Source organism: Salvelinus alpinus, chromosome 6, assembly GCF_045679555.1.
Source record: "Salvelinus alpinus chromosome 6, SLU_Salpinus.1, whole genome shotgun sequence".
Taxonomy (NCBI): Eukaryota; Metazoa; Chordata; class Actinopteri; order Salmoniformes; family Salmonidae; genus Salvelinus; species Salvelinus alpinus.
In genome coordinates this window covers 72879467-72906218 of record NC_092091.1, presented here as the reverse complement: position 1 = coordinate 72906218, position 26752 = coordinate 72879467, and the positions used below count along the sequence as shown (strand labels likewise).

The 26752-nt window shown below is 42.7% G+C and overlaps 1 protein-coding gene across 13 annotated transcripts in view; it reads left to right on the top strand.

The window, feature by feature from the left end:
* LOC139579288 (uncharacterized) overlaps positions 1-24952 on the top strand; it is a 53478-nt gene extending 28526 nt beyond the window's left edge. For 10 of the 13 annotated variants that reach the window (XM_071407830.1, XM_071407828.1, XM_071407826.1 and 7 more), the window contains 7 exons: positions 113-328; positions 13331-13537; positions 18801-18873; positions 18978-21465; positions 22690-22889; positions 23429-23594; positions 23685-24952. In XM_071407830.1, coding sequence (XP_071263931.1) covers positions 113-328; positions 13331-13537; positions 18801-18873; positions 18978-20167 — 1686 coding nt within the window. In that variant the 3' untranslated portion in view covers positions 20168-21465; positions 22690-22889; positions 23429-23594; positions 23685-24952. The remainder of the gene's footprint in view (positions 1-112; positions 329-13330; positions 13538-18800; positions 18874-18977; positions 21466-22689; positions 22890-23428; positions 23595-23684) is intronic. The other 3 variants (XM_071407825.1, XM_071407823.1, XM_071407829.1) reach the window with 3 other exon arrangements.
* Positions 24953-26752: the final 1800 nt, after the last annotated feature.

Genomic DNA, 26752 nt, shown 5'->3' with positions numbered 1-26752 from the left:
ACAACGAGACTACTATGAATTTCACTAAATCCCATGTCATGCCCATATCTCCATTCAGCAGATAGTGTATGCTCTGTCTCACTCACTCATCTCTCCTACTTAACCCCATCAGCAGTCAGCAGAGACAGAGGAAGGGGAACCAGACCTGCTCATCATCAAGGTGGAGGGAGAAGCAGATGACCAGGACTCTAGGATCAGCCACCCAGCCAGAACAGTGGAGAGCAGCAGAGAGCTAACCACCCAACTGGCTGCAGCCACCACAGAGGACCCCGCCTTCCAGTCCAGTGGCCCCAGAGGCAACAACAACTACAACAACACCGCTATGGAGGTCAGTGGATCTGACGTCGTCTTCCAGTCAGAAACAGGGAATGTGAACCAGGGACTCCAGCAGTACACAGGATTTGAACCCAGAGCAGAGAGACCGAGTCTGGACACAAAGTGTGACATGTATGGGGGCCTCAATCTCCTAAGAGATTCTTTAAACCAGGTGTGCAGAGAGGTAGTAGTGACTGATGATGGCGCCTCTGCTGCTCACACTAAAGTAATGGACCTAGGGAGTGGCCCATTGGGCCCAGAAACACAAACTAGCTCAGACATAGAAATGAGAGGTGTAGGGTTAGAAAACCTCAGGTTTCCCCCCAAGTCATTCCATTCCTCATCAGAACACGTGATAGTGATTGACTCTGTATCCAGTGGGCAGCAGGTAGATAGAGATTTTGAGTGGGGTCAGGTGGGTACAGCTACTACTACACAGGTCAATGGGACTGGAAATACGCAGGGAGAGGGAGTGTTTGAGAGGAACGCACCTACGATGGCAAGCCTCCATAGACACTCTGAAATGCCAGGAAGAGGAGTTCAACAACCAGCTCATACCTCACTTCCTGTCGGCCATTTTAGACAAAGCGCCACAACTTCGTCTCACTCGAGTAATCTTGCCACACACGTTAGACCTGACACCATAGAGCGATTGTACGGTTGCCTGAGCTGCCATCAGAAGTTTGTCCACGAGAGTGACTTGCGTCAGCACGCGGTCATCCACACCAGAAAGCGGGCGTTCGCCTGCAACTTGTGTGAGAAGAGCTTTATGTCCCGCACCGATCTCCAAATGCACCTGAACGTCCACACTGGAGAGAAGCCCTTCAGTTGTGCACATTGCGGACGCAGGTTCTCCCACTCCAGCAATCTGAAAAGACATCAGAAGCTTCATCATTGAGAAATTGGACAGAAGCAAGAGATTCCTATTGAAAAAAGCTGTTATATTAATATCATGAGTTCAAACTTGGTTTGTTCTACAGTGCATTCGTGAAGTATTCTATCTATACACACTACCCCATAATGACAATGCAAAAACAGGTTATACATTTTTGCAAGTGTGTGTGTGTGTATATATATATTTATTAAATAAATAAAAACGGGAAATATTACATTTACATAAGTATTCAGACCCTTTACTCTGTACTTTGTTGATGCATCTTTAGCAGCGATTACAGTCTAAGTATTCTTGGGTATGACGCTACAAACTTGGGGAGTTTCTCCCATTCTTCTCTGCAGATCCTCTCAAGCTCTGTCAAGTTGGATGGGGAGCGTCGCTTCACAGCTATTTTCAGGTTTCTCCAGAGATGTTTGATCGGGTTCAAGTCCGGGCTCTAGCTGGGCTACTCAAGGACATTGTGACTTGTCCCGAAGCCACTCCTGCGTTGTCTTGGCTGTGTGCTTAGTGTCATTGTCCTGTTGGAAGGTGAACCTTCGCCCCAGTAATGTCCTAAGTGCTCTGGAGCAGGATTTCATCAAGGATCTTTCTCTACTTCGTTCCGTTCATCTTTCCCTCAACCCTGACTAGTCTCCCAGTCACTGCCACTGAAAAACATCCCCACAGCATGATGCTGCCACCACCATGCTTCACCATAGTGATGAGCGGTGCCTGGTTTCCTCCAGATAGGACGCTTGGCATTCAGTCCAAAGAGTTCAATTTTGGTTTCATCAGACCAGAGAATCTTGTTTCTCATGGTCTGAGAGTTCATTAGTTGCCTTTTGGCAAACTCCAAACGGGCTGTCATGTGCCTTTTACTGAGGAGTAGCTTCCATCTGGCCACTCTACCATAAAGGGCCTGATTTGTGGAGTGCTGAAAAGATGGTTGTCCTTCTGGAAAGTTCTCCCATCTCCACCGAGGAACTCTGGAGCTCTTTCAGAGTGACCATCGGGTTCTTGGTCCCCTCCCTGACCAAGGCCCTTTTCCCCCGATTGCTCAATTTGGCATGGGGCGGCCAGCTCTAGGAAGAATCTTGGTGCTTCCAAACTTCTTCCATTTAAGAATGATGGAGGCCACTGTGTTCCTGGGGAACTTCAATGCTGCAGAAATGTTTTGGTAGCCTTCCCCAGATTTGTGCCTCAACACAAACCTTTCTCGGAGGTCTACGGACAATTTCGACGTTATGGCTTGGTTTTTGATCTGACATTCACTGTGAACTTTGTGACCTTTATATAGACAGGTGTATGCCTTTCCAAATCATGTCCAAGCAATTGAACTCACCACAGGTGGACTCCAATCAAGTTGTAGAAACATCTCAAGGATCATCAATGGAAACAGATGCACCTGAGCTCAATTTCGAGTCTCATAGCAAAGGGTCTGAATACTTACAGTACCAGTCAAAAGTTTGGACACACCTACTCATTCAAGGGTTTTTCTTAATTTTTACTATTTTCTACATTGTAGAATAACAGTGCAAACAACAAAACTATGAAATAACACGTATGGAATCATGTAGTAACCAAAAAAAGTGTTAAACAATTCAAAATATATTTTATATTTGAGATTCTTCAAAGTAGCCACCACTTGGCATTCTCTAACAGCTTCACCTGGAATGCTTTTTCAACAGTCTTGAAGGAGTTCCCACATATGCTGAGCACTTGTTGGCTGCTTTCCCTTCACTCTGTAGTCCAACTCATCCCAAACAATCTTTATTGGTTTGAGGTCGGGTGATTGTTGGGGCCAGGTCATCTGATGCAGCACTCCATCACTCTCCTTGGTCAAATGGCCCTTACACAGCCTGGAGGTGTGTTGGGTCATTGTCCTGTTGAAAAACAAATGATAGTCCCACTAAGTGCAAGCCAGATGGGATGACGTATCGCTGCAGAATGCTGTGGTAGCCATGCTCGTTAAGTGTGCCTTGAATTCTAAATAAATCAGACAGTGTCACCAGCATAGCACCATCACACCTCCTCCTCCATGCTTCACGGTGGGAACCACACATGCGGAGATCATCAAATTTGGACTCATCAGACCAAAGGACATATTTCCACCGGTCTAATGTCCATTGCTCATGTTTCTCAGTCCAAGCAAGTCTCTTCTTCTCATTGGTGTCCTTTAGTAGTGGTTTCTTTGCAGCAATTCGACCATGAAGGACTGATTCACGCAGTCTCCTCTGAACAGTTGATGTTGAGATGTGTCTGTTACTTGAATTCTGTGAAGCATTTATTTGGGCTGCAATTTCTGAGGTTGGTAACTCTAATGAACTTATCCTCTTCAGCAGAGGTAACTCTGGGTCTTCCTTTCCTGTGGTGTTCCTCTTGAGAGACAGTTTCATCATAGCGCTGGATGGTTTTTCCACTGCACTTGAAGAAACTTTAAAAGTTCTTGAAATTTTCTGAATTCACTGACCTTCATCTGTAATGGACTGTTGTTTCCCTTTGCTTATTTGAGCTGTTCTTGCCTTAATATGGACTTGGTATTTTACCAAATAGGGCTATCTCCTGTATACCACCCCTACCTTGTCACTACACAAGTGATTGGCTCAAACGCATTAAGAAGGAAAGAAATTCCACAAAATAATTTAACAAAACACACCTGTTAATTGAAATGCATTCCAGGTGACTACCTCATGAAGCTGGTTGAAAGAATGTCAAGCATGTGCAAAGCTGTCATCAAGGCAAAGGGTGGCTACTTTGAAGAATCTGAAATATAAAATATATTTTGATTTGTTTAACACTTTTTTTGGTTACTACATGATTCCATATGTGTTATTTCATAGTTTTGATGTCTTCACTATTATTTTACAATGTAGAAAATAGAACAAATAAAGAAAAACCCTGTAATTTTGTTTTTATTTATTTAACTAGGCAAGTCAGCTAAGAACAAATTCTTATTTATATTGACGGCCTACCCCAAACCCTAACCCGGACGACGCTGGGCTAGTTGTGCGCCGCCCTATGGGACTCCCAATCCCGTCCAGTTGTGATACAGCCTGGAATCAAACCAGGGTCTGTAATGACGCGTCTAGCACTGAGATGCAGTGCCTTAGACCGCTGCGCCACTCAGGATTCCCCATCGGGAATGAGTAGGAGTGTCCAAACTTTTGACTGGTACTGTATGTAAATAAGGTATTTACGTTTTATTTGTATACATTTGTGAAAATGTCTCTGTCATTATGGAGTTTTGTGAGTAGATTGACGAGAAAAAAAGATTGTCATCCGTTTTAGAGTAAGGCTGTAACGTAACAAAATGTGGAAAAAGTGAAGGGGTCTGAATACTTTCCCAATCCATTGTATGTCTTCAGGATGTTAGCCCAGGTCTCTTATGTTTTATAATACACAACGTGGTTCATATTTACATTAGCTGCATACACTTCAACCTTTTCTTCTTGCCCAGGGACCCCCTCCCAGGCCACCAATCATATGTTAGCCAAAAAATCACATCTTGTCATATCTTCAGGTGAATGATAATGGCAAGGAGAAGTAGTAAACTTTTTTTTTTTTTTATGAATAGATTTAGTAGATTCAGTATTTTGACATACCCACATTTTATAATTGGAAGAAGTTTAAACTCTAACATGGCCTACTGGCTAGAAAGTTAACGCCAAACACATTTTCGCTAAGTGCAGCTATTTAGCTGATTTAAACAAAGGTTAGCCATGTGTTGGCAAAAATGTATGTTCAAGTAAAGAACTTACTAGCAGTCAGTGGCACTTGCCACACTGGTAGCCTATTCGTAGGTGCTTTTTCAAAGCCTATGTCAGACACGCCAGTGTAATTGGCTCCAGTGAGTGTAATTTGCCCAATATTAGGAAATGTGTTGACATCTTTAGAAATAAAATATTATCTTTTCTAATTCAAAATGTGTTTATTCTGTTTTTGCTAATGATATTCATAAACATTGTAAATACACTTTTCTCCACTTTTTACGTGTATATATAATTATATATTTATTTTTTTGCAGACCCCCTGCAGTTTTTGTTTATCAATTTGTATAATTCAATCAGTAAATAATATTCTCACATTGACCCTAAATATACCGAACCAAAAAAAAGGCAACGTGTAAATTGTTGGTCCCATGTTTCATGAACTGAAATAAAAGATCCCAGAAATGTTCCATACGCACAAAAAGCTTCTCTCTCAACTGTTGTGCACAAATGTTTACATCCCTGTTAATGAGCATTTCTCTTTTGCCAAGAGAATCCATCTACTTGACAGGTGTGGCATATCAAGAAGCTGATTAAACAGCATGATCATTACACAATTGATTTTTTTTGTCGATGGCAATTTGAATGCACAGAGATACCGTGACGAGATCCTGAGACCCACCTCCATCACCTCGTCTTTCAGCATGATAATGCACGGCCCCATGTCACAAGGATCTGTATACAATTCCTGAAAGCTGAAAATGTCTGTTCTTCCGTAGCCTGCATACTCACAAGCATGTTTGGGATGGATCGACATGTACGACAGCGTGTCCCTGTTCCCTCCAATATCCAGCAACTAAGCACAGCCATTGAAGAGGAGTGGGACAACATTCCACAGGCCACAATCAACAGCCTGATCAACTCTATGTGAAGGAGATGTCACACCAGATACTGACTGGTTTTCTGATCCAAGCCTCTACAATTTTTTTAAGGTACAGTATCTGTAACCAACAGATGCATATCCATAGATTAGGGCCTAATGAATTGTTTTTAATTGACTGATTTCCTTATGAACTGTAACTCAGTGAAAAATTGTTGCATGTTGCGTTTATTTTTGTTCAGTGTATACTGTATATTCAAATCAAATTGTATTTTTCACATGCGCCGAATACAACAGTTGTAGACTTCACCGTGAAATACGATCCCTTTCCCAACAATACAGTTAAAAAGTAAGAAAAGTTTACCAAATAAAAATTGTAAATTGTAACTCAATAAAATGACAATAACGAGGTTATATACAAGGAGTACCGGCACCGAGTCAGTGTGCGGGGGTACGAGGTAGTTGAGGTACTATGTGCATGTAGGTAGGGATAAAAGCGACGAGGCAATCAGGATGGGTAATAAACTGAGTAGCAGCAGTGTACAGTATGTGTGATAGTGTGTTGCTGAGAGGTCGAAGAAAAATTTCAAGAATCGTGCAAGCTAACGGGTGGGCCACAAACAGGCAAATAATGGCGCAGAACGGCATATCGAAACGCACAACTCAGCGGTCCTTGTAACGAATGGGCTATTGCAGCCACACCAGATTCCACTCCTATCAACTAAAAACAAGAAGAAGCGGCTCCAATGGTCACGCGATCCTGGTTCCTGCTGCTTCATGCTAATGGAAGAGTCAGGATTTGGTGTAAACAGCATGAGGCCATGGCCACATCATGCCTGGTGTCAACGGCACAGACTGGTCGTGTAAGGGTGTGGGGAATATTTTCCAGGCACGTGTTAGGTCCCTCAATACCAATTGAGCAACGTTTTCATGTCCCAAAATAATTTAGGATGTTGTGGTGGCAAAGGGGGTCCGACCTGGTACTAGTTGGCCACTGAGTGTATATTGACCCTATATATACAGGTAACTGCCAAAATAATAGAAAAACTGAGGGATAAATGAGGGAGTGAGGGATACAAAATGAGGGATACAAAGTGTATTGAAAGCAGGTGCTTCCACACAGGTATGATTCCTGAGTCAATGAAGCAATTAAAATCCCATCATGCTTAGGGTCATGCATAAAAATGCTGGTAATGCCATTGTTTTGGCTACCATTGGTCACTGAATGGTTTGATGAGCTTGAAAACGATGTAACCCATATGCCATGGCCCTCTCAGTTACCAGATCTCAACCCAATTGAACATTTACATTTTACTCTTAGCAGACGCTCTTATCCAGAGTGACTTACAAAATTACTTTCTGAACTAAAAGACTAGCGCCCCATAGTACTCACTTTTGTCATCATGAAGTGCTTTGAGAGGCTAGTTAAGGATCATATCACCTCCACCTTACCTGACACCCTAGACCCACTTTAATTTGCATACCGCCCCAATAGATCCACAGACAATGCAATCGCCATAGCCATCACACTGCACACTACCCTATCCGGACAAGAGGAATACCTATGTAAGAATGTTGTTCATTGACTATATGTAACAGTATAGCTTCCGTCCCTCTCCTCGCCCCTACCTGGGCTCGAACCAGGGACCCTCTGCACACATAGACAACAGCCACCCTCGAAGCATCGTTACCCATCACTCCACAAAAGCCACGGCCCTTGCAGAGCAAGGTGAACAACTACTTCAAGGTCTCAGAGCGAGTGACGTCACCGATTGAAACGCTATTAGCACGCACCGCGCTAACTAGCTAGCCATTTCACATCGGTTACATATAGTTCAGCCTTCAACACCATAGTAGCCATTAATTAAGCTCATCATTAAGCTCGGGGCCCTAGGCCTGAACACCCTTCCCTGTGCAACTGGGACCTGGACTTCCTGAGGTAGGAAACAACACCTCCACTACGCTGATCCTCAACACAGAGGCCCCACAAGGGTGTGTGCACAGCCCCCTCCTGTACTCCCTGTTCACCCATGACTGCGTGGCCACGCACACATCGAAGGTCAATCTTCAAATTTGCAGACGACACAGCAGTAGTAGGCCTGATTACCAACAATGATGAGACAGTCTACAGGAAGGAGGTGAGGGCCCTGGCGGAGTGGTGCCAGGAAAATAACCTCAACATCAACAAAACATGGACTTCAGGAGACAGCAGAGGGAGCACGCCCTTATCCACATCAACGGTACCTCGGAGTACACATCACTTCAAGTTTCAAGTTCAAAGCTTCAGGTTCCTCGGAGTACACATCACTGACGATCTGAAATGGTCCACTTACACAGACAGTGTAGTGAAGAAGGCACAACAGCGCCTCTTAAACCTCAGGAGGCTGACGAAATTTGGATTGGCACCTAAACCCCTCAAACTTTTACAGATGCACAATAGAAAGCATCCTCTCAGGCTGTATCACCGCCTGGTACTGCATCGCCCGCAACCGCAGGGCTCTGCAGATAGTGGTGCGGTCTGCCCAATGCATCACTAGGGGCACACTGCCTGCCCTCCAGGACACCTACAGCACCTGATGTCACAGGAAGGCCAAAAAGATCATCAAGGGCATCAACCACCCGAGGCACGGCCTGTTCACCCCGCTATCATCCAGAAGGCGAGGTCAGTACAGGTGCATCAAAGCTGCGACCGAGAGACCGAAAAACAGCTTCTATCTCAAGTCCATCAGGCTGTTAAATAGCCATCACTAGCCGGCTACCACCCGGTTACTGAACCCTGTACCTTAGAGGCTACTGCCCTATGTACATAGACATGGAATCACTGGTCACTTTATTAAAGTGACTAGTGTTCCACTATTAATGTTTACATACTGCATGTCTATACTGTATTCTACTGTATTTTACTCAATGCCACTCCGACATTGCTCGTCCTAATATTTCTTAATTCCATTATTTAACTTTTAGATTTGTGTGTATTGTTGTGAATTGTTAGATACTACTGGACTGTTGGAGCAAGGAACACAAGCATTCCATTACACCCGCAAAAACATCTGCTAAATATGTGTATGTGACCAATAAAATGAGATTGTATTTACAGTTAGTGCAGTCATCTTAAGATAGCTAGGTCGGACAACCACGTATCACAGACAAAATAAGTCCATTTAAAAAAATGTTTAGCTATTAGCAAAGTCGGCGCTAGTAGGAGGGAAAAAGTGAAGAGCGAGTGTTAGTTCACGAAAGACAATTATGGGAGATTCTGGAGTGTTTTCCACTACCATCAACAACACCAAATGATGGAATTTCTCGAGGAAGAAATGTCGCATCCCTCCAGTAGAGTTCCAGACACTTGTAGAATCTATGTCGAGGTGCATTGAAGCTGTTCTGGCTTGTGGAGGCCCAACACCATATTAAGAAACGTTGTTGATGTTTCCTTTATTTTGGCAGTTACCTGTATATTCTCACATTGCTTCCAAATTAAATCAGGGAGTTGGAAGGAATGGACATTTTCCTATTAAAAGTACAGGGAATTACTGCAGACCAATATTAGTTTTAAATGTTTTGTGGACAGAGAAGCTTCAGATTTTCTGTGTCCATGAGTTGAGTCAGTAAAGGAACAACTTCATTTGATCAATAATACAGCCTAGTTACTTTTACCCCTACCCACAAGTACATACTATAATGTATTACCTCAACAACCTCGAACCCAGGAACATTGAATCGGTAATGGTACTCCTTGTATATAGCCTCGTTATTGTTTTAATTGTGTTACTATTTACTTTTTTATTTTGCAAATATTTGTCTTTTTAACTGCACTGTTGGGAATGGGCTCTTAAGTAAGCATTTCACTGTAAGGTCTACACCTGTTGTATTTGGAGCATGTAACCAATACAATTTGATTTGATTTAGTAATAATACACCTGTATTTGTTTGGAGAGTTTTGTAGAGCTCATGCCCGTCGACTTAATTCCTCCCTCCTCTTTTCAGGCCAAATCTACTGTCAAAGAGGAGGATGCGGAGGGGCAATAGAGTCTGGACAGACAGAGAAGTGTTCCCCTGACGCTCAAAACAGAGCAAGGGACAACTGTAGGATCGAGGTCCAAATTGCTAGATTTCAATGGAGTGTCCACCCGAAACCGCTTTTTCATCCCCAAGGGTTACTCTCCACCAGGTTCCCCAAAGAGGGAAGCAAGCCCCCTTCCTGAATTTCAACAGGCTCCACTTCTTCATCGAAATGTATAGAAAAGCAGCCGCAACAGCTAACGTCAGCCAATAGGCAGCTCCGGTGCAGCCACTGCTCCAAGGGCTCCTCCCACAGCCACCAGCTGAAGATGCATGAGAGGGTGCACACCGGAGAGAAACCGTTTCCTTCACCCAGTCCGGCAACATAAAGAAGGACCACCTCGTCCACAGGACGTTGGGCTGCCCTGAGTGGTCCAGGGCGAAGTTTCCCCTAGGTACAGGTCTAGGATCAGCTTCCTCTTCTCCAATCCTAACCTTAACTGGTTGTGGAAAATAAAATAAAAACTGACCTAAGATCAGCATCTAGGGGCTAATTCACACATCTCCACTTGGAGTAATGATAGGCACGTTGTGTGGAAAAACTCCTGGCCCTGGTTGTAAGGGAAAAAGCTCCACACGTCTGGGGTTTTCATATTAAAACTGGGTCCATGTGTTAACAGTTTGGAAGGTTTCCACATGGAACGCTACCCTCTGTGTAGTGGTTGTGTTTTCAGTTCAACTGGCTTGATGCTTGGTCCAGAGTGGACTGATAAGTTATTACAGGTGAAGATTTTAAACATCCTTATGAATTTGTATTGGTGCAGTGATGATCCAAAGTACAGAAAAAAATGAAATGTTTACACGAAATTACATATTTCTTTCATAGGTACAACATTCTTGTGCAGCACTCCTGTACAGTAGGTGGCAGTGTTAAACTTTAAATTCTACAGCCCAGCATATGATTACATTACGGTGACGAGGAAAATAAAGCTAGCTACAATCAAAAGCTATCTATCTATCGATGTTTAGCTTCTGATATGATTGTATTTGTTTTACTAGATTGCTAGATAACTGTAGAGAATCATAATATAGAAAACACAAAGACTGTTTTCATATTGAAAAGGGACCAAAAGCGTCGGGGGACAATGTCGGGTTCCGTGGTCGATTTCCAGGCGCAGATAGCCTCAATCATGGAGGTGCTAGCCAACGCGGCTGTAGCCGAAATCTGCAAAGTTGTTGACGATGGCTATGCGGTTGTACACCTGGAGATTTCCCAAAGCCAAAAGGAGAACGAATTTCTACGGAGGAATATGAAATTGATGGAACTTCAGATCGCGAGGTTTCGGGCTGAGAGAAAGTTTTCAGAGGGGTCCGTCCACAATCGCTTCCATGGAATACGCCTGCTAAACAGACACAACAATCGAGAGACGGCAACGACAGGTTGGTGATGATGATGAATTTGACAGTGCACATAGGCTAAATTACATTAATCTTCAATTTGACCCCGTCCATCAATTGTGTTTTACAAAGTTCAAAGCAAGTATAAAACATCCATGATTTATGTACTGTCAATACAGTTAGGGCCCAGCAGTATTATTGACATTCCATATGTGACGTATCATGCTTACTTTGTACTGTCAACACAGCTAGGATCCTTCTAGCTCTAAAGACACATTACACACGTCATGAACGTATTATGTTTGCCATGTTCTTTGTAAAAACACCATTGATGGATGGGGGCATATGGAAAGTGATCATAATTTATTAAACTGTCATACTTTTATATATATATAGTGTATGTGGACACTCCTTCAAATTATTGGATTCGGCAATTTCAGCCACACCGTGGCTGACAGGTGTATAGAGTCGAGCACACAGCCATGCAATCTCCATAGTCAAACATTGGTAGTAGAATGGCACGTACTGAAGAGCTCGATGACTTTCAATTTGGCACCTCCATAGGATACCACCTCGGCAACAAGTCAGTTTGTCAAATTTCTGCACTGCTAGAGCTGCACCGGTCAACTGTAGGTGCTGTTATTGTGAAGTGGAAACGTCTAGGAGTAACAACGGCTCAGCCGCGAAGTGGTAGGCCACACAAGCTCAAAGAACGGGACCGCCGAGTGCTGAAGTCGCATTGCGCATAAAAAAAATTCTGTCCTCGGTTGCAACATTCACTACAGAGTTCCAAACTGCCTCTGGACAATATATCAGCACAAAACTGTTCGTCGGGAGCTTCATGAAATGGGTTTACATGGCCCGAGCAGCCGCACACAAGCCTAAGATCACCATGTGCAATACCAAGCATCGGCTGGAGTGGTGTTAAGCTCACCGCCATTAGACTCTGAAGCAGAGGAAACGCGTTCTCTGGAGTGATGAAACACTCTTCACCATCTGGCAGTCCGACGGACGAATCTGGGTTTGGCGGATGCCAGGAGAACGCTACCTGCCCCAATGCATAGTGCCGACTGTAAAGTTTGGTGGAGGAGGAATAATGGTCTGGGGCTGGTTTTGCCGAGGCCTCTTAGTTACAGTGAAGGGAGATCTTAATACTACAGCATACAATTACGTTCTAGACAATTCTGTGCTTCCAATTTTCTGGCAACAGTTTTGGGAAGGCCCTTTCCTGTTTCAGCATGACAATGCCCCCATGCACAAAGCGAGGTCCATACAGAAATGGTTTGTCGAGATCGGTGTGGAAGAACTTGACTGGCCTGCACAGAGCCCTGACCTCAACCCCATCGAACACCTTTAGGATGAATTGGAACGCCGACTGCGAGCCAGGCCTAATCGCCCAACTTCAGTTCCCGACTTCACGAATGCTCTTGTGGCTGAATGGAAGCAAGTCCCCACAGCAATGTTCCAACATCCAGTGAAAAGCTTTCCCAGAAGAGTGGAGGCTGTTATAGCAGCAAAGGGGTACCAACTCCATATTAATGCACATTACTTTTGAATGAGAGTTTTGACAAGCAGTTGTCCACATTCTTTTGGCCATGTAGTGTAGTTATTATTTTTTTATTTTTTTTACCTCCCTTATTATTTCCAGGACCTATTTGGCAAAGCAGAAACAGACTTTCCAACAGGAGTTTTGGGAACAGCAGCATACTAAGAGACAGACAGCCCATAGACGTGGACCAAGAGGATGTCTCTCCATCAAGGCATATGGCTGCTACAAGTGATGAGGTAAGTTCCAATTTTAAAAGCCGATTTTTCAGACTTATATCTGTTTTAGTCTCGGACACGAGACACTTCCTTCCGCCTGGGGATGAGGTTATGTCTGTATAGACGTATATATCCCAGCACATTATAACCAGAGATGTTTGCTGTGATTAAAGTAATACTCTCTATACTTTCAAGGCATTTTTGCACAAACGGTTTGTAAACGCTCACGCAAAATACAAAAGGTGGAGTTTACCCTCCACCACAGGTTATAACACAATAACAACAAGGCAACTACTAAGAATTTCACTAAATCCCATGTCATGCCCATATCTCCATTCAGTAGATAGTGTATGCTCTGTCTCACTCAGTTATCTGCCCACTTAACCCCATCAGCAGTCAGCAGAGACAGAGGAAGGGGAACCAGACCTGTTGATCATCAAGGTGGAGGGAGAAGCAGATGACCAGGACTCTAGGATCAGACACCCAGCCAGAACAGTGGAGGGCAGCAGAGAGCTAACCACCCAACTGGCTGCAGCCACCACAGAGGACCCCGCCTTCCAGTCCAGTGGCCCCAGAGGCAACAACAACACCGCTATGGAGGTCAGTGGATCTGACGTCGTCTTCCAGTCAGAAACAGGGAATGTGTACCAGGGACCACAGCAGCACACAGGATTTGAACCCAGAGCAGAGAGACAGTCTGGACACAAAGTGTGACATGAACGGGGACCTCAATCTCCTAAGAGATTCTTTAAACCAGGTGTGCAGAGAGGTAGTAGCGACTAACGATGATACCTCTGCTGCTCACACTAAAGTAATGGGCCTAGGGAATGGCCCAGTGGGCCCAGAAACACAGACTAGCTCGGCCATGGAAATGAGAAGTGTAGGGTTAGAAAACCGCAGGTTTTCCCCCAAGTCGTTCCATTCTTCATCAGAACATGTGATAGTGATTGACTCTGTATCCAGTGGGCAGCAGGTAGATAGAGGTTTCGAGTGGGGTCAGGTGGGTACAGCTACTACACCACAGGTCAATGGGACTGGAAATAAGCAGGTAGTGGGAGTGTTTAACAGAAACGCACCAATGAATCACCCCGATTCGATGAGAGACAACACAACACTATTGGTTTCACCCAGCTTCCGGCCCTCAGAGATAAATACAGGCACCCATCTTGGCACAGGAAATGCAGGTGAGGCCAACAAAGATAGTTGGTGTTCATTGGCAAGCCTCCATAGACACTCTGAAATACCAGGAAGAGGAGCTCAATAACCAACTCATACCTCACTTCCTGATTGCCATTTTAGACCAAGCACCACAATTTCCTCTCACTTGAGTAATCTCACCACACACGGTAGACTATGCACCGTAGAACAACCGTAACAAACTGCCATAAGAAGTTTGTCCATGAGAGCGACTTGCGGCAGCACGCTGTTGGCCACACCAGGAAGCGGGGGTTCGCCTGCACCTTTGTGTGAGAAGAGCTTTGTGTGTGCCAGTCAGCTCCAAGTGCACCAGAACGTTCACACTGGAGAGAAGCCCTTCAGTTGTGCACAGTGCGGCCGCAGGTTCTCCCACTCCAGCAATCTGAAAAGACATCAGAAGCTTCATCATTGAGAAGTGACACAGAAGCAAGAGATTCCTATTGAAAATATGTTATAGCAATATCATGAGTTCAAACGTTGTCATATGTTTGCTTTGGTCTCATGCATGTTAAATAAAATAAAAAAAACATTTGTTACATTTTAGTAATTTAGCAGATGCTCTTATCCAGAGCGACTTACAGGAGCAATTATGCTTAAGTGCGTTGTTCAAGGGCACGTCAACAGATTTCACCTAGTCGGCTCTTGCAGAGCGCTACAAATTTGCAAAACATATGACATATTACAATTTGTGTTGGCTAACGTTAGCTATGTGATTAGATAGCTAGGCTAGGGGTTAGGGTTAAGGTTATGAGTTAGGTTAAAGGGTTATGGTTAGGGGAAGGGTTAGCTAAAATGCTAAGAGTTGCAAAGTAGCGAAAAAGTAGTAAGTAGCTAAAGTTGTCCATAATGAGATTCAACCTTTGGGTTGCTAGACTTTTGTGTTGTACGCCCACCCATCCACGCCGACCAACCACACTCCTTTCATTTTTGCCTTAAGTAACCTTCTTTCTTATGTAACTATACCAAAAGTACCATATCATATTCATTTGAGGGTCACAGAGGTAGATGTACTATGTTACATCTAGTCTATGAGACAAGGCTGGTTTACAATACAATGTGGTTCATATTTACATTATCGGCATAAACTGTTAAGTTTTCTTAGTTCCTTGGCTCCTTCAAGGCCAACAGCATCATTCACATTCACTTTTAAGGTTGATAGTGGTTGTTTTCTCATAAGAATACTGCGTGCCTCACAAAGTTATAGCAGATCCTGCAATTGTACCGTGAGAGTGAAAAACTTTCCTTTTGTACCATTTTGTTCATTAAATCCTATAATTCCCTCAATAAATAATATTTTTCAAAGAATTATGGTGCTTCTTATTTTTTTGTATTTTACCCCCTTTTTCTTCCCAATTTTGTGATATCCAATTGCGAGCTTGTCTCATCGCTGCAACTCCCCAACGGGCTCGGGAGAGGCCAAAGTCGAGTCATGCGTCCTCTGAAACTAATGTGTCTGAGGAAACACCGAAGTCAGCCTGCAGGCGCCGGGCCCGCCACAAGGAGTCGCTAGAGCGCGATGAGCCAAGTAAAGCCCCCCAGCCTAACCCTCCCCTAACCCGGGAGACACTAGGCCAATTGTGCACCGCCCTATGGGACTCCCGGACACAGCCTGGGATCGAACCCGGGTCTGTAGTGACGCCTCAAGCACTGCAAAGCAGTGCCTTAGACCGCTGTGTCACTCGGGAGGCCCCTCATGGTGCTTCTTGACCGTAAATATACACTCACTGGCCAGTTTATTAGGTACACCCATCTAGTACTGGGTCGGACCCCCCTGTAGCCACGAAGGGATGCAGTGGTGTTCAGATACGCTGTGGTGTTCAAACGTTGCTCAATTGGTACATTCCTGTGCCAGGAAAACATTACACCACCGCCACCAGCCTGTACCGTTGACACCAGGCAAGATGGGGCCATTGACTCATGCTTCTTGTGCAAAATGGCTATGCGGTTGTACCACTCCTCAATTGTCCAGTGTTGGTGATCGTGTGCCCACTGGAGCCGCTTCTGCTTGTTTTTAGTTGATAGGAGTGGAACCTGGTGTGGTCGTCTGCTGCAATAGCCCATCCGTAACAAGGGCCGATGAATTGTGCGTTCCGAGATGCCGTTCTGCACACCACTGTTGTACTACGCCGTTATTTGTCTGTCTGTGGCCCGCCTGTTAGCTTACATTATTCTAGCTATTATTTTTTAGACATCTCTCATCAACAAGTTGTTTTCGTCCACTGGACTGCCGCTGACCGGATGTTTTGTTTGTCGCACCATTCAATGTAAATCCTAGAGACACGGTTGTGCGTGAAAATCCCAGGAGGCCGGACGTTTCTGAGATACTGGAACCGCGCACCCGGCACTGACAATCATACCATGCTCAAAGTCTCTTAGGTCGCTTGTTTTACCCATTATAACGTTCAATCGAACAGTAACTGAATGCCTCGATGCCTGTCTGCCTGCTTTATATAGCAAGCCAGGGCCACCAGACTCACTGTCTGTAGGAGCGAACCATTTTCGTGAAGGGGGTGGTGTACCTAAAACTCACATTGACCCTAAAATATATATTCTCACATTGACCCTACATGAATATTCTCACATTGACCCTACATATATATTCTCACATTGACCCAAAATATATATTCTCACATTGACCCTACATATATATTCTCACATTGACCCTACATATATATTCTCACATTGACCCTACATATATATTCTCACATTGACCCTACATATATATTCTCACATTGACCCTAAATATATATTCTCACATTGACCCTAAAATATATATTCTCACATTGACCCTACATATATATTCTCACATTGACCCTACATATATATTCTCACATTGACCCTAAAATATATATTCTCACATTGACCCTACATATATATTCTCACATTGACCCAAAATATATATTCTCACATTGACCCTACATATATATTCTCACATTGACCCTAAATATATATTCTCACATTGACCCTACATATATATTCTCACATTGACCCTACATATATATTCTCACATTGACCCTACATATATATTCTCACATTGACCCTAAATATATATTCTCACATTGACCCTACATATATATTCTCACATTGACCCTACATATATATTCTCACATTGACCCTACATATATATTCTCACATTGACCCTAAATATATATTCTCACATTGACCCTACATATATATTCTCACATTGACCCTACATATATATTCTCACATTGACCCTACATATATATTCTCACATTGACCCTACATATATATTCTCACATTGACCCTAAAATATATATTCTCACATTGACCCTACATATATATTCTCACATTGACCCTAAATATATATTCTCACATTGACCCTAAAATATATATTCTCACATTGACCCTACATATATATTCTCACATTGACCCTAAATATATATTCTCACATTGACCCTACATATATATTCTCACATTGACCCTAAATATATATTCTCACATTGACCCTAAATATATATTCTCACATTGACCCTAAAATATATATTCTCACATTGACCCTACATATATATTCTCACATTGACCCTAAATATATATTCTCACATTGACCCTACATATATATTCTCACATTGACCCTACATATATATTCTCACATTGACCCTAAATATATATTCTCACATTGACCCTACATATATATTCTCACATTGACCCTACATATATATTCTCACGTTGACCCTAAATATATATTCTCACATTGACCCTACATATATATTCTCACATTGACCCTAAATATATATTCTCACATTGACCCTACATATATATTCTCACATTGACCCTACATATATATTCTCACATTGACCCTAAATATATATTCTCACATTGACCCTACATAAATATTCTCACATTGACCCTAAATATATATTCTCACATTGACCCTAAATATATATTCTCACATTGACCCTACATAAATATTCTCACATTGACCCTAAATATATATTCTCACATTGACCCTACATATATATTCTCACATTGACCCTACATATATATTCTCACATTGACCCTAAATATATATTCTCACATTGACCCTACATAAATATTCTCACATTGACCCTAAATATATATTCTCACATTGACCCTAAATATATATTCTCACATTGACCCTACATAAATATTCTCACATTGACCCTAAATATATATTCTCACATTGACCCTACATATATATTCTCACATTGACCCTACATAAATATTCTCACATTGACCCTAAATATATATTCTCACATTGACCCTAAATATATATTCTCACATTGACCCTACATATATATTCTCACATTGACCCTAAATATATATTCTCACATTGACCCTACATATATATTCTCACATTGACCCTACATATATATTCTCAAATAGAACCTACTTAGTGTATTCTCACATTGCTTACGAATGAAATCAGTCAGTTGGCAGGAAACTATGTTTTCCTTTCAAAAGTACAGGAAATTATTGCAGTCCAATTTTAGTTTCAAATGTTTTGAGGACAGAGAAGCTTCAGATGTTCTGTGTCCATGAGTTGAGTCAGTAAATTAACATCTTAATTCAAGCCAGTTGATCAATATTATAGCCTTGTAATATCTGAGTTCTAATAGACCTGCATTTGTTTGAGAGCTTTGTAGAGCTCATGTCTGTCTACTTAATTCCTCCCTCCTCTTTTCAGGCCAAATCTACTGTGGAAGGGGAGAGAGACCTCCAGCCATGGAAGAAAGAAGAGGGTCTGAGGGAGATGCCAGGTAATGATGAATGGATTGTTGTAATGAAAAATGACATACTGATTGACAACCTCATTGTTTTTATTTGACTACATATGACCATCATGCTTCTGTTGTCTCTTCAGGCACTGATAGTGGCCACAGAATGACAGACCCAAACACACAGACCTCTCTAGACACGGACCAAACAGAGCTCACTGAGCAGCTCAGAACCAAACACAGCATATTGACTGTCAACAGATCAGACACTGTTTTCAAGTCAGACCTAGAGCCTGAGAGCCTGAGCCAGGTGTTCCAACTCACAGGTCCAGGACCTGTTGCTAAACAGCAGCGCAGCCTAAACCCCGAGAGAACAACGGATCTGCCTGTAAACTCCCGTAAGCGAAGAGTCAGTGATACAGCGAATGATCGGCCATCTTGTTCTAGTTATGCTGCCGAGACAGTCTCAGGAAGCCCCTTGCCTCTCAAAAAGTTGAACCCCATTCCCCCACTTCCTCAGATGGTGAGGGGTGAACACGAGTATTCCCAGGGCGGTTCAGGGGTCAAGTCTGAGGTCATAGTTATTGACTCCCTCCATGTTGACGAGGGGGAAGATGGGGATGGCACGCCCTCGTCGTGGAGACAAGGTGACATCATGGAACACCGGCATCATCAAGGAGGACATAGTGAAGCAGATGCCATGCTTCTTGGAGGACATTCGAGTAACACTTATCATCATCATCATCCTCACCCAGGTGTCCAGCCAGCAGCGAGACAGAACTCACCTGACAATCACTTCTACACCATTGGCATGGACGGCGCTTTCAACAACCGCCTCGGCACCTTTCAGAACCCCGCAACCACCGCTCCATTGGCCGAGGGAACCGGGGAGCTTCAGGACCCCACCTGGGTGGATTTTGAGGGGAGCGCCCCCGACACCCACCTGGGCGACATGACTGGGACTCATCAGGACAGAGGGTCTAGGGAGGAGGGGGCGAGGTCCTACAGGTGCACCTTTTGCGGGAGGGAGTACCCTCACCTGTGCCAGCTCAAGATGCACCAGAGGGTCCACACGGGGGAGAAACCGTACGAGTGTGCCCTGTGTGGGAAGCAGTTCAGCCAGCTGTGCGGCCTGAAGCGGCACCAGAGAGTACACACAGGGGAGAAACCTTTCAGATGTGCTCAATGCGGGAAACAATTCTCTCATTCCAGCAACCTGAAAGTGCATCAGAGTGTCCATACAGGGGAGAAACGGTTCCACTGCACCCAGTGTGGAAAAAACTTCTCCTTTCTGAGCAATCTGATAAGACACCAGGCAGTTCACGCAAGGAAATGATATGTTGTATTGATTTGCTGTGTTGATTTAGGTTTGTTTTTTCTGAATTGATTGGAAATTGAATGAGGTGTGTGATTACTCTGTCTAAATGCCTCAACTTTGAAATGTTCGACTTGTTAGTTATACACGATTTCAACCAGTTAGCAAGTTGTATATTCCGAGTTTCCCAGTTCCGACTAGCACGTACACGCGGCATTAAAAGTCGCGTTACCTGTTCTTTGTATTCATACTTTGCGTTCTCTTTTTTCTCCTCTAACTATTATTTTGTATTCTAGAGCAAATTGTAATGAAAAGAATGAATCAATGTTTGCTGCAGATTGTTATATTGGTTCAACATAAGGTTCAACTTTTTATTATTCAAATAACTACAGTATTTGTGTAGTGTTAAAAATAATCAGGCCAAAATAAGATTGTCACAAGGAACATGCTTGTATTAAAGTTTAAACGTTTTTTGGGATGTTTTGAGAAATAAACCAACTCATGGGAAATGAGAAGAACGTATTTTGTCTTTAAGAATAATGCATGAAGCTTTATCTCATCAGACAGTAAACTGTGATCTCAGTGTTTACGCTGAATTGTCTCCGGAAGTAGATGGTTTAACCCCGGTAAAGGGTATTGCGCGGGTACGTTTGTTTGCTAGCTAGCTTGCATAGTAAGGTTGGCTTCATAGCATTCATTGCCATGGTTATCAATTGAACCGCTGAAATGGAACGTAAATCACAGGAAATGGGGTGGTGATTTAATAAAATAGTGGTATATACTGTAGGTGTAGGGTTAAGTGGTGGATGTATTTATTTCAGGAATAATGAGAATTCAATGTAGGTAGGAAATGACTGGCCCAACTTTAGTATAGTAGGTGGCGGTGTACGTACATTTAAATTGGATGCGATCCGCCAATCCCGAAGTAGGAGAATCAAATCAAATGTATTTATAAAGCCCTTCTTACATCAGCTGATATCTCAAAGTGCTGTATAGAAACCCAGCCTAAAACACCAAACAGCAAGCAATGCAGAGAAGAAGCTAGCTGGCTTGTGCTTGTAGTCAATTAATAAAAAAGATGTTCAACGAAATCGTTTTTCGTGCGCGTGTAGCGTCCGTTATGGAAACTTTGACAGCAACAGCCGTGCTAGCAGTGTGTCAAATAATGGAAGAAAGCTACGTTGCTCTTCGTGTGGAAATGGAGTGTGGCCATGAACCGAACAGGAAGCCCCTGACGAAGGAGATTGGCACAGGGAGGGAGAAGGAGACTGTGCAAGCATTTAGCCCTTGCCGTTCTTCTGATCGTATACAAATGGCAGGTGAGATGTCACATGCGCCGAATACAACATGTGTGGACCTTACTGTGAAATGCTTACTTAACATTACAAGCCCTTGACCAACAATGCTGTTTTTTTTAAGTAAACAAATATTTGAAAAGTGAGTAAACTAAAGTTTTTAAAAAATTGTGGGGAAAAGCAATAACGAGGCAATATACCAGGTGTACCGAGTCAATGTGCTGTGGTACAGGTTAGTCGTGGTAATATGTACTGTACCAGTCAAGTTTGGACACACCTACTCATTCAAGGGTATTTCTTGATATTCTGCATTGTCGAATAATAGTGAAGACATCAAAACTAGGAAATAACACATGGAATCATGTAGTAACCAAAAAAGTGTTAAACAAATCAAAATGTATTTTATATTTGAGGTTCTTCAAAGTAGCCACCCTTTGCCTTGATGACAGCTTTGATCACTCAACCAGCTTCATGAAGTAGTCACCTGGAATGCATTTCATTTAACAGGTGTGCTTTGTTAATTTGTGGAATTTCTTTACTTCTTAAATGTGTTTGAGCCAATCAGGTCTGTTGTGACAAGGTAGGGGTGGTATACAGAAGATAGCCCTATTTGATAAAACACAAAGTCCATATTATGGTAAGAACAGTTCAAATAAGCAATGAGAAACGACAGTCCATCTTTACTTTAAGACACGAAAGTCAGTCAATCCGGAAAATTTCAACTCATAAATGTGCCATAGATTTTTCAACTAACCTGCTTAGTCATGTTTTTATCTGAGCGGAAGAGCTCGGCCTGCATTTTGACTCAAAGTGATCTTGACTCAGAAAATGTTGGTTACCACTGATCTAGAGGTTAGCTCTGCCCTGGACCAGAGCTAGACGATAGCTAGCTACCTATAAACCTGTATGGGTGGTTGCTTGGCCCACACTCAATCTTGGGTTAGGGTTAACTATCACCTAGCCCGTTTGACTCCAATACGGCTTGTGTAAATGAGAGCAAGCTATCACCCAGGTGAACACTACACATTTGGGGTGAATGAAGGGGTCAGTTGTCCCCAATAAATGTGGGATCCAATGTAAATCCCTTTAAGTACAGTCATTAGCTGTAACACTATAAAGTCAATGTTATGGCAACTCTTTTTTTTCTAGTAAGTTAGATATTATGGAATATGGGCCTTCATAGCTAGGGAACTAAAGGTACTGTGATTCACAGTACCCAAATCTTAACTGGTATGTTACCCCCACCAGGTTTGAGAAAGACCCCTGTTGAGGAACAGCAGGATGAAGAAGAGGCCAGCGGTGCTGATATGGAAGATGATCCCTTTGACCACGATGATCCCACAGGTCATGATGATTACGCTCCACTGTTACCGATGTCATCGCAAGGACCATCACAGCCTGTTAAACCAAAGACCACATCCTCTCTGGTTAAGCTTATGGAAGATGAGGTCAGTGGAGCTTGTGATCATATACTGGGGGCCTAATTCATAAATGAGACTATATAAATTAGACTCACGTTTCGTAGCAAATTATACGTTTCAACGACATGTACGGACAATACCAAGGTAAACGATGCAACTTCTTAATGTTAAAACAAATAAGAAGAAGAATTTAACGTTTCATATCTAGCTAGCTAACTTGTACTAAGAGTTGGCTGGCTGGCTAACGTGAGTTGGCTGGCTGGCTAACGTGAGTTGCTTACATATGTTTGGGACATTGAATATATGTGAACATTCCATGATATTTGCTATCCACAGTGTGTTGTGTTGGAGCCAGTAATGTGTTATTGTCAGTGGCTGTTTGTGTGTGATGTCAGATATATATTTTTTGTATATTAATACGCCTACCCATAATCCTTAATATAATCCTATCCTTTCTGCATGCACTTTAATTGATAGTCCAATAAATATGGCACCATAGAACTCTGTTAAGCCCAACAATTAGCCAATCTCATTATCATTTTTTAAACTTAAGTTATTTGTTACAGGTGCACCATTCGATTGTTCCTGTCAATTCTCTACTATCACTCACAAGATGCACAACCTGCTGCAAATTGTTCCACTGTCCACTTTGTCTCAGCTTTAAACCAACCAAACGCTCAAGATTACAGCGCCATGTTGATGTGCACCTGAAAAATGCGGTGTCTTTCAAAGGTATGCTGATGTTTTAACCATGTAGTCTGCTAGATTGTATTATCATTCTTGTCCAGATGTGCTTTACTCATTTCCGTCTAATTTTTCTAGATAAAAAGATTTGTAAATGCAATTTGGACTGTAGGACAGATGGCCATTATCACTGCCCCCAGTGTGAGAGAACTATCATCAGGAGGGATGCCATGGCAAGTCATCTGCTGTTGTGTCAAGGGGCTTCAGCTCCTGTTTCATCAGCTGCACTGCCCTCTACGCATGCTGTACCGTCCACACCTTTGGTACTGCCCACGCCTGCTGTAAACCAGCGTATTAAAATCACCACCCATATCCAACTGCCTCATAGTCCAGCCTATAGGACTCTGACGACTATGTGTGATCACTGTGGTTTTGTGCTCCTGAGAAAGAACTTGAAGCAGCACCTGCTGAGGAAACACCCGGAGATAGCCACTCCATTGGAGGGAGCAGAATCAGATCCTGTGTCTGTGGCACAACAACACGGCACCATGAAACATGCTGAAGGGACCAGACGGAGACGGAGACTGACTGCCACCTGCACCACATGTGGGCGTATGGTGACCATGAAGAACATGCGAGCACACATGAACAGAAAACACCCTGATTCCTGGTAGATGCCTGCATTGCAAACAGAGGCATTATAGCCTGATCCCAGATCTGTTTCTGCTTTTGCTTTTTGTCATTGAGAAGCAAAACAATTTGGCCAAGAAAAAGAGTACAAGGAGTGGAATGTTAGCAAAACAGGTTCTGGATTTCAGGCTATAGGCTTCATGCATCAACTACTTCATTGATGGCTGAATTCTATTATAATATTTTTTATAACAAATCTTGTACATTCATGTTGTATATTTTTTTTACCATACAAATGGAGAAAATTGCATTTGTTAATCTGACCCCTCAGTTTCATTGGGTTACGGTTATGACCTGGTTGCCAGTTCCATTTCCAAGGCCTGAGTGCTGGTCTTGCAAACAAGCACAACAAACAATTGGGGAGGAAAACTATAGACATTTTGTTATTTTGAACATTTCTTGCAGTCTCTATAACTTGTTAAAGTTGACTATTGTACAAAGTATGTTGAAAAGATGGGGAATCATGCTCCACACACTCACACCAAACAATGGTTGTTCAAATCTAGGCTATTATAATCAAGTTATATAGCTTTGTATTTTATAGCTGTAGAAAGGTACATAGCAGCTTATAAGATCAAGAGGATGAGAATGTTTGTTCAGGCAGTTTGTCTTGTTGATTTTGTTTAGTGGGAGAAAAGAAAACGCCACTTATGCTGTTGGGAAAGTTCCTATTAATATTTGAGTATCAAATAAATTCTCAACAAAAGATGTAAGAAGCTGCTAGAATCAAGAGCGTATCTAAACTTGTATTTACGGTATTTCACCGGCCCGCCCAACCTCGTCAGCTGTCCGGAACTAATCAGAAGAAAACTTCCGGGGGATGTGAAGAGGTGTGAAAAGGTGAAGCCACCATCTGATAACAAAGAAGATGTTTACTGTAGCCTTCTCACATCACAGTAGGAACAAATTAGATTGTTTGTTGTAGTCTACTTGGTAACCATGTCTCACGAACTCGCTTTTCGTTGTCGTGTCACCTCCATTATGGAAGCTTTGACAGCAACAGTCGTGCAAGAAATCTGTCAATTTATGGGAGAAAGCTATGCTGCTCTTCGAGTGGAAATGTTGCATGAACAAAATAAAAAAGAGACAAGGATGGAGAAGCCAGCGAACTGCCTTAAGAACGTTTCAAAACCTGGTGAGATGTTGACAGTTAACTATTTAGTGTACAACACACATTTTAGCGTCTGGTGTACATCCATGGTTTAATTAAGCAATAATGTACGAGGGGGTGTGGTATATGGCCAACATACCACGGCTAAGGGCTGTTCTTATGCACAACGCATCGCAGAGTGCCTTGACACAGCCCTTAGCCGTGGTATATTGGCCATATACCACAAACACCTGAGGTGCCTTATTGCTGTTATAAACTGGTTACCAACGTAATTAGAGCACTAAATATAAAGGTTCAGTGTACGGTCTGAAATACCATGGCTGTCAGCAAATCAACATTCAGGGCTTGAACGACCCAGTTTATAACACGCAATAACCACAGAGGGCTAAACCACCACTATAGTGGTGTCTGTAAAAATATATATATATATAAAATCATTAATGCGTCTATTTTCATTATTTGTATGTTAGTTACCCCACCAAGTTTTGGAAACTTTCCAATCGTGGGGCAAATCCTCAATAAACAAGAGGCCAACTATCATTGGCTAGAAGACGGTGCTGTTTTTGAAGGCCTAGCATCACCGGTGCCAGAGACGGAGAGACAAGAGCCATCACAGCCCCCTGGTCAGATTACAGACACGGTAAATTCCGTTTGGTTTGTCCCACCTACTTTGTAAGTGAGGACCACCACACGAGATGTGTGTGATGTTGATGCATCCCCAACATAACTGGCTGTGGTTTAGAACGTTATTCATCAATAATGACATTGTCTTTTGGAAGGTACCATGGCCAGTATGGCTCATCAAACAGGAGGAAATGGCCGATGATGATCTGGAATCGGAAGGTTAGTTGAAGCAACTATTTTCAATCACGATGTAAAGTATTTTATTTCGCTTGTATTACATTGTGTACTTGTCATAATTATATAAATTATTTATTTTTGTAATATACATAAAAAATAAAAAAAATCCATTCCTTAAACAAATGTGTGTGTGTGTATATATACGAACAACAACTTAGACACACAGGCTACATCTCATCTGCCGAGACCTGCATGCTCACACCCCATCCCTCGTGCCTGCATTATTGTTTGCCACTTGGCCTTAAATTGAACCGATTTGTTTTTCTTGGTCGCCCTTACTAATTCAATAATAAATCATTACATTTTTCCATTGTGTCAATGCCAGTGGATTGATTGACTTCCAAGTTTTTAGTATATGTTTTTTCAAGATGAGTGCTGATAACAGAATCGTCCAGCCCATTGGGTAACTCGCTACACCCCAATATGTCATGTCTTAAAATATGCAGACAGACGGATTAAAAATACATTTACATTGTAATACTTCTGACAGCCAACTTTCTAGCTCCACCCACAATTTCTGGGCATTATAGCATTCCCAGAAAAC